Below are 14532 nucleotides of genomic sequence, written 5' to 3'. Positions count from 1 at the left end.
AGGCAATGGTGAGATTTGCAACTGAATTGGATGATAAGACCAAGAGTGTTAATTGAGCCAATCTCAATGTCAGGAGTATCTCATTCCATCTTTTATGCTCTTCAGTAGGAGCCTGGCAAGTTTCTCACTGGCAGTGGCCAGTTCCCAATCAAAGGGAATTGTTGCTTGTTCAATGTCTTGTTAAGGCTCAACTTGCCTTATTAATATTCAGCTTCCAACTTTACCAAAGGCACTGACAAAGCTAGACATTGAGAAATCCCGACATGGAAATCAGGGCAGATACCTGGTGAATTCAGTTTGCCACTTGCTCCAAAGGACCTCCACTTGGTCACTAGACACCAACATATCAGTACATTCTCATGGCCACTGGCCAGACACATATTTGTGGACATAAGACCGTAACCCCATAAGGAACAGAAACAGGAGTAGGTCATTCAGCCCCTCAAGCCTGTGGATTCAATAGGATCTTGGCTGATGTGATATTCCTCATGTCTGCTTTCCTGCACTTTCCCCATAACCCTCGATTCCCCTACTGATCAAGAAAATATCTAGCTCAGTTTTAAATATACGCAAGTAGTCTGCCCCACAATTTCCTGTAACAAGGAGTTCCAAAGACTCATAATTTTCTGTGAAATGAAATTCCTCATCTCAGTCTTATAATTAATACTCCCTAATTCTGAGACTATGCCCGCTTGCCCTCGAATCTCCCAATGAGGGGAAATATCTCTCAGTATTTACCCTGTCAAGCCCCTTGAGGATCCTATATGTTTCAATGAGATCAACTGTCATTCTTCATGTCTCCAGTGAACAGATTCTCAACCTGTTTAGCCTTTGCTCATAAAACAGCGCCTCCCCCCCCAATACGAGGGATCATCCCAGAGACCTTCGCTGAAACACCTTCAATAAAATAATAAAATAATCTATTTCCTTAAATAAAGGGAAACTGCTCACAGTACTCCTTGTACAGTTGCACTAAAACCTACTTCTCCTTATACTCCAACCTGATTGAAAAAATGGCCAACATTCCATTAGCCTTCCTGATTATCTGTTGAATCAGTGTGTTAACTTTCTGTCTTACATGTACAAGTCCACCCCAAGTCCCTGTGTGTTGTGGCTTTCTACAACTCTTCTCCATTTAAATAATACTCTGATCTTTTGTTCTCTCTTCCAAAGTAAATAACCCACTTCACATTTTTCCAAATATACTTCATTTGTGAAATTTTTGTTTACTTACATAACCTATCAATATCTCTCAGCAAACTTAAAAATCAGACAACACAAGATATAGTTCAACAGGTTTATTTGGAAGCACTCATGTTGCAGCTGTATAGGACATTGGTTAGGCCGCTGTTGGAATATTGTGTGCAATTCTTGTCTCCTTGCTATCAAAAAGATGTTGTGAATCTCGAAAGGGTTCAGAAAAGATTTACAAGGATGTTGCCAGGGTTGGAGGATATGAGCTATAGGGAAAGGCTGAACGGCTGGGACTGTTTTCCCTGCAGCATTGGAGGCTGAGGGGTGACCTTATAGAGGTTTACAAAATTATGGGGGGCATGGATAGAATAAATAGACAAAGTCTTTGCCCTGTGGTGGGGGAGTCCAGAACTATAGGGCATAGGTTTAGGGTGAGAGGGGAAAGATATAAAAGAGACTGAAGGGGCAACTTTTCCACACAGAGGGTGGTACGTGTATGGAATAAGCTGCCAGAGGAAGTGGTGGAGGCTGGTACAATTGCAACATTTAAAAGGCAGTTGGATGGGTATATGAATAGGAAGGGTTTGGAGGAATATGGGCTGGGTGCTGGCAGGTGGGACTAGATTGGGTTGGGATATCTGGCCGGAATGGACAAGTTGGACCGAAGAGTCTGTTTCTGTGCTGTACATCTCTATGACACTAATACTGTATGCTTCTTCATCAAGTGGTTATGGAGTATAAGATTGTAAGACACAGAATTTATAGCAAAACATTACAGTGTGATGCAACTGAAATAATGTATTGAAAAAGACCTGGATTGTTTGTTAAGTCTCTCAGCTTTTAGAATGACCTTGTTAGTTTCAGTTCTTTCATACGTAAATCCCAGAACTTTTTTTTAAAGTTACATTCTCAAGTGAACTTTAGCAATAAGTGTCACATCAGCTCAGGTAATGCATTGAAGGTGCGAAGTGCCCGTGCCCCAATGTTCGGACTGATTCTATTTCTAAAAAAGAATCTTACATGGATTCATGCAGTTTTTGAGCAAAGTAAAATGTAATTCTGCAAGTGTGTGCGCGCGCGCGCATGTGGGTGGGGAGGAAGGTGTGGTTGAGTGTCTGTGAGACAGTGTGTGTATGTGTGTGAGTGTCAGTGTAAAGGGGTGCGAGAGTGTGAGTGCGTGTGTATACACATACCCAAGGTCCCGGTTGAGGCTATCCTCATGGGTACCAAACTTGGCTATCAGCCTCGGCTCAGCTACTTTGCGTTGTTGCCTCTCCCAAAGTCCACCTTAGAGATGATCACCTGAAGGTCAGAGGTCGAATATCCCAGACTACTGAAGTGTTCTCTGGCTGGGAGGGAACACTCCTGTCTGTTGATTGTTGTGTGGTGTCCATTGATCAGTTGCCGTTGTTGTAAATCCCTGTTTTAGAAATAAAATCAATTAGTGTGAACATTGGGGCACAGACAGCCTCACACAGGGCACCTCACACCTTCAATGCATTATCTGAGCTGACATGGCACCTGTTGTCAAAGTTCATTTGAGAATGTAACTTTAAAAAAAAGTTCTGGGATTTACATGTGAAAGAGCTGAAACCAACATGGTAATTCTAAAAGATGAGAGACTTATACAGTCATACACTTACAGAGATGTACAGCGCAGAAACAGACCCTTCAGTCCAACCTGTCCATGCCGACCAGATATCCCAACTCAATCTAGTCCCACCTGTCAGCACCTGGCCCATATCCCTCCAAACCCTTCTTATTCATATACCTATCCAGAAGCCTTTTAAATGTTGCAATTGCACTAGCCTCCACCACTTCCTCTGGCAGCTCATTCCATACACAGTCCACCCTGTGCGTGAAAAGTTGCCCCTTAAGTCTCTTTTATATCTTTACCCTTTCAGCCTACACCTATGCCCTCTAGTTCTGGTCTCCCCCACCCCAGGGCAAAGACTTTGCCTATTTATCCCATCCATGCGCCTCATGATTTTATAAACCTCTATAAAGTCACCCCTCAGCCTCCAATATTCCAGGGATAATGGACCTAGTCTATTCAACTTCTCCCTCTAGCTCAAATCTTCCAAACCTGGCAACATCCTTGGAAATCTTTTCTGAACCCTTACAAGTTTCACAACATCTTTCCGATAGGAAGGAGACCAGAATTACACACAATTTTCCAACAGTGGCCTAACCAATGTCCTGTACAGCCACAACATAACCTCGCAATTCCTGTACTCAATACTCTTGACCAACAAAGGGAAGCATACCGAACACCTTCTTCACTATCCTATCTACCTGCGACTGCACTTTCAAGGAGCTATGAACCTGCACTCCAAGGTCTCTTTGTTCAGCAATACTCTTAACAAACAATCCAGGTCTTTTTCAATATATAATTTTAATCGCATCACACTTTTGCTATAAATTCTGTGTCTTACGATCTTATACTCCACAACCACCTGATGAAGGAGCAGCACTCTGAAAGCTAGTGCTTCCAAATAAACCTGTTGGACTATAACCTGGTGTTGTGTGATTTGTAACTTTGTACACCCCAGTCCAACACCTGCACCTCCAAATCATCTTGGCAAATTATTTGTAGCCCTCTCGCAACCTGCCTTTCCACCTATTTTATGCCATCTGAACATTGGCATCTGGTATGTGCCATTCTATAAGGACTCTCATGGCACTTCTCTGATCCAGTTACAGTATGCTTCTGTGTTTAAAACTGTACATTGGGCTTCAATGCAGTCTTTTGTGTAGTTTTGGAGAAAAGATGGCGACACTTATGCTGGCATGGTGAAATCTGTAATACCCAAAAAAGGCAATTAAAGCACCAAACACTTTATCTCTTAATGAGTGTCTCTGACAAACCTGTCTGCTGTTCCTGTGCTTGTCCATACACTTGATGAAGTAATTAAAGTCGAAAACAATGGAACCATCTTCTGCCTATGTCTGAGATGAGGGCTGGTCTACAGCAGTCCCCCGAGTGCCAAAGACCTGGTGTGTTCCTCCCTCAGCCAATTCCAGAGGCATGTCCATGATGTGGTCATCAGATCAGGTAGGTAAATACCAGGACTGCAGATGCTGGAAACCAAAATCTAGATTAGTGTGGTGCTGGAAAAGCACAGCAGGTCAGGCAGCATCTGTGGAGCAGGAAAATCGACATTTCAGGCAAAAGCCTATCATTTATCTCTCCACTCTGCAGGCACCCTGCCTCTATTCCTGATGAAAGGCTTTTGCCCGAAATGTCAATTTTCCTGCTCCTTGGATGCTGCCTGACCTGCTATGCTTTTCTAGCACCACTCCAATCTGGTCATCAGATCATCCTCCTGAGACTAATCTAGAAACTGTCTCAACCAAGGTTAAAGTCTTTGAGCTGGTCTAGGATGCAGGAGTGTGCTGGTTTGGAAAGCAATGGCCTAGTGGTGTTATTGGTGGAGTAATAACACAGGTAATTTTGCGTGGACACTGGTTCAAAGGCCACCATAACGGATGTGGAATTTGAATTCAGTAAAAACTTAGAATGAATGGTCTAATGTTCAATTGTTCGAAAGACCTACATGGTTCACTAGTATCTTTTAGGGAAGGAAATCTGTCATCCTTGTGTGGTCTGGCCTACATTTGGCTTCAGGCCCACAGCAATATGGTTGATGCTTAATTGTCCTCTGGGCATTTAGAGATGGCCAACAAAATGCTGGACTAGCTAGCAACACCCACAGTCTGTGAGTGAATAAAGAACAAGCAGAAAGCCTTGCTAATATATCCAGTGAGGGTAGAGGGATTCCTTCTCAAAGGAGGTAAAGCTAAGAGTCTCCAGCACTAGCCTTTTTATGGTAGTTCACTGGGTCCCATTAATGCCTGAAAAACAGAAGAAAGGGAATTAGTTGCCTGAATGGGACAAGAGCTTGCACAGATTGATAATGACAGAAACACAGTGGCAAAGGGAGAGCAGCCTGCACAGGAAAATTAAGCTTTCTGGCCTGATGTCCAAGGAGTTCAACCAGTCCCATTCAAGACATTTCTCCTTGTAAGGAGTAAGAAGTCTGGATGTCCACCATTCCTTTCCACCCTCCTTGTCAGCCTTAACCTTATGGACCTGATTTTCCTGCAATGAAACAAAGGGAAAGAGTTAAATATGATGGAAATGAAAAGTAGTTAAAGGTGACACATCAACAGGAGGAGTGGCGAGTTCACACCAGTGAGTGAGTAGGAAGTGCAGAGAGCAGGAATGGTTGGGAGGAGAAGGTGGACAAGAACCATTGAGTAGACATGATACATACAATAGTAGTCCTTGGTGAGAAGTACATGCAGTGAAAGCGTTAGAGTGAGTGGTAACCCTGTGGGCCTGAGACAGCAGAGTGAAGATTGTAACATTTACCCTTATAGAGTGCAAAAGATCATTGAACTTCTTCCGACACTGCTGGGTATTCCTTTTAACTCAGGAAACCGCACTGAGCTAGGCTGGCTATGTCTGGCAGAGTAGGCTTTTGCGATAGGCAGCTGGATAAAAGACTGCCTTTCACCACCTCATCTTCCAATATCACCAGGTTTTTGTCTCTGAAATGGGAGCAAGTTTTCTCCCTGAGCTATGTCCTCAATAATGTTTGCACACCTTCATGTGAGGGCGAGTTCCTGGCTTGCAGCATCTGAAGTGGTGTGCTGCTGGGTTTTAAATATGATGCCAATGGTGTAACACCACAAGGTCCCAGTGGTGAGCATCTTCCCTCTTCTGCCACCCAGTTGCATGATTCGTCTGATGAAGAAAGCCTGCTGCAAAATGAATGAGATGAAGAGCAGAGGATTGTGTGAGAAGCTTTCTCCCAGTCACGAAGGATTAAGCACCAAGTATTTCACCTGACAGACACTTAGGCTGTAAATAAGAAAATTCCAACCTATGTTTTTCCATTACTTATGAACAATTTATTGTTTATATTTACTGGTCAAAAAGGAAATGCGAAAAAAAAATAGTCTGGCCATGAGTTTTAACATAAGAACGTATTGACATTTTCAGAGGGGTTTTGGTTACCATGGTTGTCTCTATGTTTTGCCAAAGTGTGAGGAAAATTAAGGCACAATCACATGAAAAAAATTACATTTTAAAAATTAAAATTCTGTTTGCACATTGATTAAAGAACAAAAAGTGGTTTCAATTAGGAAGCTCCACAAACATTTTACAGCGACCCTGATGTCAAAGGTAGAAATTTATTGGAGGATGAATCAGATTAGGCTCCAATTTGTTACATTTTGCATTACTGTAGAATTCATATTTTCTCAAGACAGGATTTTATTATTTCACAAATTTACACAGGCTCTTTATGTAATGTTTACTTTTTGATTAATATGTTTTCCTTTCTAGAAAAATTGAACAGAGAAAATATAATCCTCGTTAGCCAGTGATGTAAACATTTTGACCTCAGTCACCTGACATACATTCCATTCATGGAATCAATATGTTCTGAAACCTGAGCCATCTGCATGTCTAAAATCATATGGAAGTGCATCCTTTAAATACACTAATTCCAAATAAAAATCAATACGCGCTTGGTTTGCCAGTGACCTTGAATGATTTTGAAGCTACATAGCAACAGCGTATCCAAGACTTGGAACAATGATTCCACTTTGTGCTCCCAACCATTCATATGGATTTTCTGTCTGAGGCATCAATGTAAAGTCGATTTGTGCTTTAGCTCTGTACTTAAATGGGAAAAGATCACAGACTGCCATTTCACATAGGAACACATACTCTTTCCAGAGAATGGAGAATCTCACCCCTCCAGCAGGTCAGGCTGGATGAAAAGATCAATTACTTAACCCACTTAGTAGTCTAGTTCCTCTCGTTAATGTTTCTTGTTGATATTAAAGATTTCAAAAATCTCCCATTAATTAATTTCTGGCATGACAATGTTGTGAATATACACTTTCAGAACAAGCTGACGCAATTAACATAAAACATGCAAAGACTTTGGAGATGAATATGATCAGACTTATATACAGTAAGTCCAAATAATATTTGCATCTGAAATTGATGTAAAATAGTGACCATAAATCTTTTTATTTCTTTTTATCTTATATTTTAGGCAATGGTAAAAGTAGATTATGATCACTAAGTCATAATTAGGAAAGATATTTGTACTTTCATGGTTCTCTGCAACTGTGTTTCTGTTTTGTCCATGATGTACAGTGAACTCAGAGGAGACACGATCCGTGGATCTAGCACAAGTCCGGACTGAGAGTGAGCAAAGAGGAATTTACACCGAGACTTTTAATGCTACTTCCTGGATCTTCAGAGGAGATGAGAGTAACTCTGACAATAATCCCCGTTGCCTTGGAAAGAGGACTCGACCTGCCGCAAGTAATATATTTACGCAATTTTATTATTTTTAGTCAGAAAATTACTATTTTCTTCAAGTAACATTTCTGCAATTTAATTGAAATCTTTTTGACGTAACATCTCACATTTGACATGTACCTAGAGTACAAGTGTCTGCAAATTGAAGAAGGCACTTGTCTGAAGCAGACGAACATAAACAAAACACTGTGGATGATGGAATTCTGGAACAAACACAGTGAATGCTCGAGAATTCCAGTTCTGAACGAGACTCAGACCAGACTCAAAAAGTTAACTGTTTCTTGCTCCACAGATGCTTCTTGACCTGCTGAGGTGTTCCAGTGTTCTGTGTTTATGTCTGAAACATGCACTAGGAAAGTGGAAGTGAACATTACCTGGTCTCCATGCACACAACTGCAAAGTAACCAATGTGTTTTACAATTTTCACATTGCTTTTCCTTTCAAAAGAAAACTTTAGTTATAATGTTTGCTGAAGTACCTCACTGAACAGTAATAGATAAATACAGTAGTCACGGGCAACTCACTTCATTGATTGTACAAGCAATATTTACACTTAGATTTACAGGTTATTATGGAAAGGATTTTCAAAAATACACATTTGAAAACTTTTAGTTGGGTTCCACCTTTTGTTATGATGTGGTGCCTGAGACCCAAGCCGTACCTTTTCCCCAGTCATCCATTGCAGAAGCTTAAAGAGTCATAGAGTCATAGAGATGAGCAGCATGGAAACAGACCTTCGGTCCAACCCGTCCATGCTGACCAGATATTCTAACCCAATCTAGTCCCACCTGCCAGCACCCGGCCCATATCCCTCCAAACCCTTCCTATTCATATACCCATCCAAGTGCCTCTTAAATGTTGCAATTGTACCAGCCTCCATCACTTCCTCTGGCAGTTCATTCCATACACGTACCACCCTCTGCATCAAAAAGTTGCCAGTTAGGTCTCTTATATCTTTCCCCTCTCACCCTAAACCTATGCCCTCTAGTTCTGGACTCCCCAACTCCAGGGAAAAGACTTTGTTTATTTATCCTATCCATGCCCCTCATAATTTTGTAAACCTCTATAAGGTCACTCCTCAGCCTCCGACGCTCCAGGGAAAACAGACCCAGCCTGTTCAGCCTCTCCCTATAGCTCAAATCCTCCAACCCTGGCAACATCCTTGGAAATCTTTTCTGAACCCTTTCAAGTTTCACAACATCTTTCCGATAGGAAGGAGACCAGAATTGCACGCAATATTCCAACACTGGCCTAACCAATGTCCTGTACATCTGCAACATGACCTCCCAACTCCTGTACTCAATACTCTGACCAATAAAGGAAAGCATACCAAATGCCTTCTTCACTATCCTATCTACCTGCGACTCCACTTTCAAGGAGCTATGAACCTGCACTCCAAGGTCTCTTTGTTCAGCAACACTCCCTAGTATAAGCTTCTCCAGTTTTAACTGTGTTCCTCTTGACATTGAAATGTCATCATTCCTGATGAAGGGTTTATGCCTGAAATGTCAATTCTCCTGCTCCTCGGATGCTGCCTGACCTGCTGTGCTTTTCTAGCACCACACTTTCAACTCTGATCTCCAGCATCTGCAGTCCTCACTTGCTCCGAGTTGATTTTAACCTTACTGCGAAGCCTCTTTCAAGAATGTCTACCTTGAAGAAGTTCTCCTCCTCTCTCTACAAGGATCTGTGAGTCTCTCTCTCTCACTGCACCCCCTCAGGGCTCATTCCTGATGAAGGGCTTATGCCCAAAACATCAATTCTCCTGCTCCTTGGATGCTGCCAGACCTGCTATGCTTCTCCAGCACCACACTCTCGACATTGAAACATGCCAGTCTGCTACACTAAGGCATGGTCACTCCTTACCCACAAAGACCAATATATTTTAGACAGATCAAAGAGAGTCATTCACTGAGTTGATGACCTTCCATCAAGCAGTATCCACTGAATGCTCAAGGGATGGTCCTGTTATGTGGAACTAAGTTTCACTTTTGGGACAGCATCAGATATGAGATTGGTCCATAATGTTGAAAAGAACGGAAAAGGTAGTCAGCTACGAAAGTGCGTCAGCAACTGGTTGCATTAAAGAAAATAAAGAGTAATCATTCAACAAATTGTATCTGAGTAGTGGAACATGATGTGCAGTTCCACATAGGACATAATTGACAACTTTCACTTTTTACATTGAATACCAGTTAATTAGAATGATAAAGAAACAAAATTGTCAATGTTTCCTGAAGACACCAAAAAATTAGAAACTAAATCCCATGTTAATCTGTACAAAGTGACAAAATTATGGAAGGAGAGTAAAGAGTAGAACAATACATTTAATTGTTCATCCCAATCTGGACTACCCTTGCAGTTTTGATTTCTATGATGCAGAAGGTGTGTAAGGGAACTGGAAAAGATGCTGCAAAGAATTGGAGATTTGTCAATGTTGCAGTGTAAGTAAATGAGACACCTCATGAACAGCAAAGTCTCACGAAAAGTTATTCAATAAATGCTAATGTATAAACAAGGAGCAGGAGTAAGCTATTTAGCCTGTCAGTCTACCTACTTGGCCATTTAATACAATCATGGTTAATCTGATCATAATTTCAAAACTACAATTCCACCTATTCCTAATAACCTTTAACACCTTTGCTTAACTAGAATCTATCCACCGCTGCATTAAAAATAAATACCCGGCTTCCACCCCTTCTTAGGAAGCAAATCCTGAAGACTCATGAGATTAAACATTTTGTGTCTCTTCAGTTTTAAGTATGTGGCTCTTTATTTTTAAACAGTGACCCTTAATTCTAGATTCACCTACAAGAGGAAACATTTTTTATGCATCTACTCAGTCAGGGATCTTATGTTTCCATCAAGCCATCAGTTCAACTCTTTTGATGATCTTTCTGGCTTGAGAGAAACATGTTGGCCAGGACATCAGACAACTTGCCATGCCTTCCTGGGGTAGATACTGCTCAAAAGGCAATGTAACACTCTTCTATACTGTATGGAAGTGTCAGTCTCAAGTTTTAAAACAGACCTGAAGCTATAATCATCTAACTGTTATCACTGAAGATCTTCCTTACCTTCAGTTTCTGTCAAGCTGCATTCTTCCTTTCCCTTGTCCATTCATATGTCGACACACCAATGACATATTTTGTTTGCATTATTTTGCACAGTTCGGGAACGGACAGTGAAGATTGCCAAAGGAACCGGTGACTATCCCTGGGGATTTAGGATTCAATTTTCAAAACCCATTCTAGTCACAGAAGTAGATACAAGTAAGTTATAAGAACTGTGGTCACCATTTCTTTTAACCATATTGCCTGCAAATGTTTCCAATAATTTGGAAAATCAGGAAATATTTAGGAAGAAAACTTTTAACTTTATTGCAGGTGGTAAACTGGTTAGAGTGATTCAGGTATTTGCTGTGTACCCTAACTTCAAAGGAAAGAAATTTTGTGTAAGTTGTACACTGAGCAATGAGTTGTGTATCATTTCTAGGATTGTCAAAGCTGATAGACAATATCATAGCTCCAACCAATTTTAATGATACGTTCTCATGCCTGACAACATTCAGTACATTATGGGTAAAAGGGCAACTTGGGAAAGAGTGGGGCCCATTAAGGAGCACAGTGGTAATTCGTGCTTGGAGAATGTAGGTAGGGTTCTAACTGAATACATGTGTCATTGTTTACTAGGGAGAGGGATGATGTGGGTATAGAAATTAGGGAGAAGAACTGTGATAGAATTAAAGAAATTAGCACAGACAAAAAACAAAGTTCTGAATGATCTGACAGGCTTAAAATTAGATTAAGCTCCAGGGCCAAATGAAAGGTGTTTGCAGGAGGAAATAGCAGGGCCACTGGCAATAATTTTCAATCCTTTCTGGCCACAGAAGAAGTGCCAGAGGACTGGAGGACAATCATTGTGGTACTGTAATTCAGGAAGGGAGCAAGGGATAAAGCACTAAAACCACAGGCCAGTCAGTCTAGACTCAGCAGAGGGGAAACTAATGTAAGCAATTCTGAGGGACCAAACTCATCTGGACTTGGAGAGACAAGGATTAAATAAGAACCTTCAGCAAGATTTAATTAGGGGGAGGTCATGCCTGACCAACTTGATTGAATATTTTGAAGAAATGACCAAGTGTATAGATGAGGCCAATGTATTTGGCATGGTTTACTTGAACATCAGCAAGGCATTTGATAAAGTTCCCACATGGGAGACAGATAGCAAAGGTAGGAGTCTGTGGGATCTAAGAAAATATGGCAAATTAGATCCAGAATTGGCTAATTGACAGGAAGCAGAGGGTGATGGTCAAGGGGTGTTTTTGTGATTAGAAATCTGTGTCCTTGACATTCTACAGGGATTAATGTTTGGATCCTTGCTGTTTGTAGTACATAAAATGATTTAGTCTTGAATCTAGGAAGGATGATCAATAAATTCATGGATGGTATGAAATTTGGTATGTTGGTAAATATAGAGGAGGATAGCTTTAGATTACAGAAGGATATTGATCAGCTGGTCAGTGGCAAATAGATTTCACCCTGATTAAAAATAAGATGATGCATTTGGGTAGGACAAACAAGGCAAGAGAATACATGATAAACAGTAAGATCAAAGGGACCTTGGTGTGCATGTCCACCAGCCCCTGAAAGTAGAAGGCCAGATAAAGCATTTAAAAAGGCATATGGGAGATGAAACATAGAGTTTAAGAACAGGGAGGTTTTGCTAGAACTGCATAAAATGTTGGATATGCCACAGCTAGAGTATTGTGTGCAGTTCTAGAATCTATATTATGGGAAGGATGTGATAGTACTGGAGATGATGCAAAGGAGATTTACCAGGATGTTGCCTGGGCTGGACAGTTTCAGTTATGAAGGGAGATTGAGCAGACTGTTGTTTTCCTTGGAGCAGAGGAGACTGAGGTAGTGGTAGTGGGCAAGGGGTGGGGGGTGGGTGGGATGCATATCTGAGATGTATAAACAATGAAGGGCATAGATAGGATAGGAAAGAAGCAACTTCTCCTATGGTGGGAGGATCAATGACCAGGGAGTGTAGATTTAACATAAGGGGCAGAAGGATTGGGGAGGATGTGAGGAAAATTCTTTTCACCTAGAAAGTGGCGGAAATCTAGAAATCAGTCTCTTTCAAATGCAAAAACCTTTATAACAGTTGAAAAGTATTTATATGCCTCTGCCTTGCAAGTGTCTATCTAAGGCTATGGGCAAGTGCTGGAAATGGGATTTGAAAGGTTAGGTGGTCGTTTCTCACCTGCACAGACTCCACGAACCGAAAGGCCTGTTGCTATTCTATAGACCTCTATGACTCTAACAATACTGCTGCTAGAAAGAATGCAGGGCTGTACTCTACGAATCACCTTTTATCTGAGATGTGCTCTCATGGAATGTATTACCCAAATTGAGGGAGGGAGAAAATGAGTGGGAACATTAATCCAAAATTAAATGCATGTAGTTCATGCCTAATATTAATCATAACAAGCTCCTGGCAACAAGTCTTCTCAGGTGTGGAATGATTTGTGGTAAATTATAGCGTGAAAATACGGGGAAGAAAAGATGGGATATTGGTTAGAAGGACTGTCTATTTTTTATTATTCATTCACAGGACGTGAGCATCACTGGTGAGGGCAACATTTATTGCCTATCCTTAACTACCCTTTATAAGTGTTGTTTTAACAAATGCAATACAAACATCTCATATGAGAGCTGAAAAATGTGTTGGTGGAAAAGTGGAGCATGCCAGGCAGCATCCAAAGAGCAGGAGAATCGCGTTTCGGGCATAAGCCCTTCTATGAGGTGACCTGGGTGTGCAGTGAGGGAGAGACTCACTGAAATCCTTGTAGAGGGAGGAAAAGAGCTTCTTCAAGGAAGGCATCCTTGCAAGAGGATTGGCTGTTGGTTAAAATCAACTAGGAGAAAGTGAGGACTGCAGACACTGGAGATCAGAGCTGAAAAATGTGTTGCTGGAAAAGCACAGCAGGTCAGGCAGCATCCAAGGATCAGGAGAGTCGACATTTCGGGCATAAGCCGAAAGCACATGAGAGCACATGACTTAAGAATTTATTGCTCTGGATATGGATAAACAATGATAAAAGGTGATAATGGTCTGGATTTTACCCTCTGATACAGAGAGTGGAAATTTCCTGATCCTGAGATCCTACCTCCTGACCAACGGTGTCTGCTCCTGCTTATACTATTTTCATGGTGGGGCCGTGGGGTTCAGCTGAAAGAGCAGGCCTGAGATTACATTGAAGGCAGGGGAATGCCAAGATGGACAAGTTAAAACCTACATTCCTGGCACATTGGACCAAATCTATAGAGAAGCGTTAGGCTCCATAACCCTCCTCCCCTCAACTAAGACCATAGACCATAAGACATTGGAGCAGAAATAAGGCCATTCAGTCCATCGCGTCTGCTCGATTATTCAATCATGGCTGATAAGTTTCTCAACCCCATTCTCCCGCTTTCTCCCCATAACCCTTGATCGTCTTGATACTCAAGAACCTATTTATCTCAGCCTTAAATAAACTCAATGATATTGGCCTCCACAGCCTTCTGTGGCAATGAAATCCCTAGGTTTACCACTGTCTGGCTGAAGAAGTTTCTCCTTATCTCAGTTCTAAAAGGTCTTCCCTTTACACTAAGGCTATGCCCTCGGGCTGTAGTCTCTCCTACCAATGGAAACATCTTCTCAACATCTACTATGTCCAGGCCATTCAGTATTTTGTAAGTTTCAATTAGATTTCCCCCTCTCTCCTTCTAAACTCCATCGACTACAAACCCAGAGTCCTCAAACAATCCTCATACATTAAGCTTTTCATTCCTGGGACCATTCTCGTGAACCTCCTTGAATATGCTCCAGGGCCAGTATATCCTTCCTGAGATATGGGGGCCAAAACTGCGCACAATACTCCAAATGTAGTCTGACCACATCTGCTCAACCACCCCTTTACACTCCTTCATTTATCCAATATCTCC

General features: G+C 41.5%; 1 protein-coding gene across 2 annotated transcripts in view; it reads left to right on the top strand.

Annotated features, from left to right (window-relative positions):
- The window catches only part of pdzph1 (PDZ and pleckstrin homology domains 1), a 70722-nt gene that overhangs the window by 16416 nt on the left and 39774 nt on the right, over window positions 1-14532 (top strand). For both annotated transcript variants that reach the window (XM_072583623.1, XM_072583622.1), the window contains exons 5-6: window positions 7373-7543; window positions 10711-10812. In XM_072583623.1, coding sequence (XP_072439724.1) covers window positions 7373-7543; window positions 10711-10812 — 273 coding nt within the window. The remainder of the gene's footprint in view (window positions 1-7372; window positions 7544-10710; window positions 10813-14532) is intronic.

Source organism: Chiloscyllium punctatum, chromosome 2 (assembly GCF_047496795.1).
Source record: "Chiloscyllium punctatum isolate Juve2018m chromosome 2, sChiPun1.3, whole genome shotgun sequence".
Taxonomy (NCBI): domain Eukaryota; kingdom Metazoa; phylum Chordata; class Chondrichthyes; order Orectolobiformes; family Hemiscylliidae; genus Chiloscyllium; species Chiloscyllium punctatum.
This window is presented reverse-complemented; position numbering and strand designations above follow the sequence as displayed.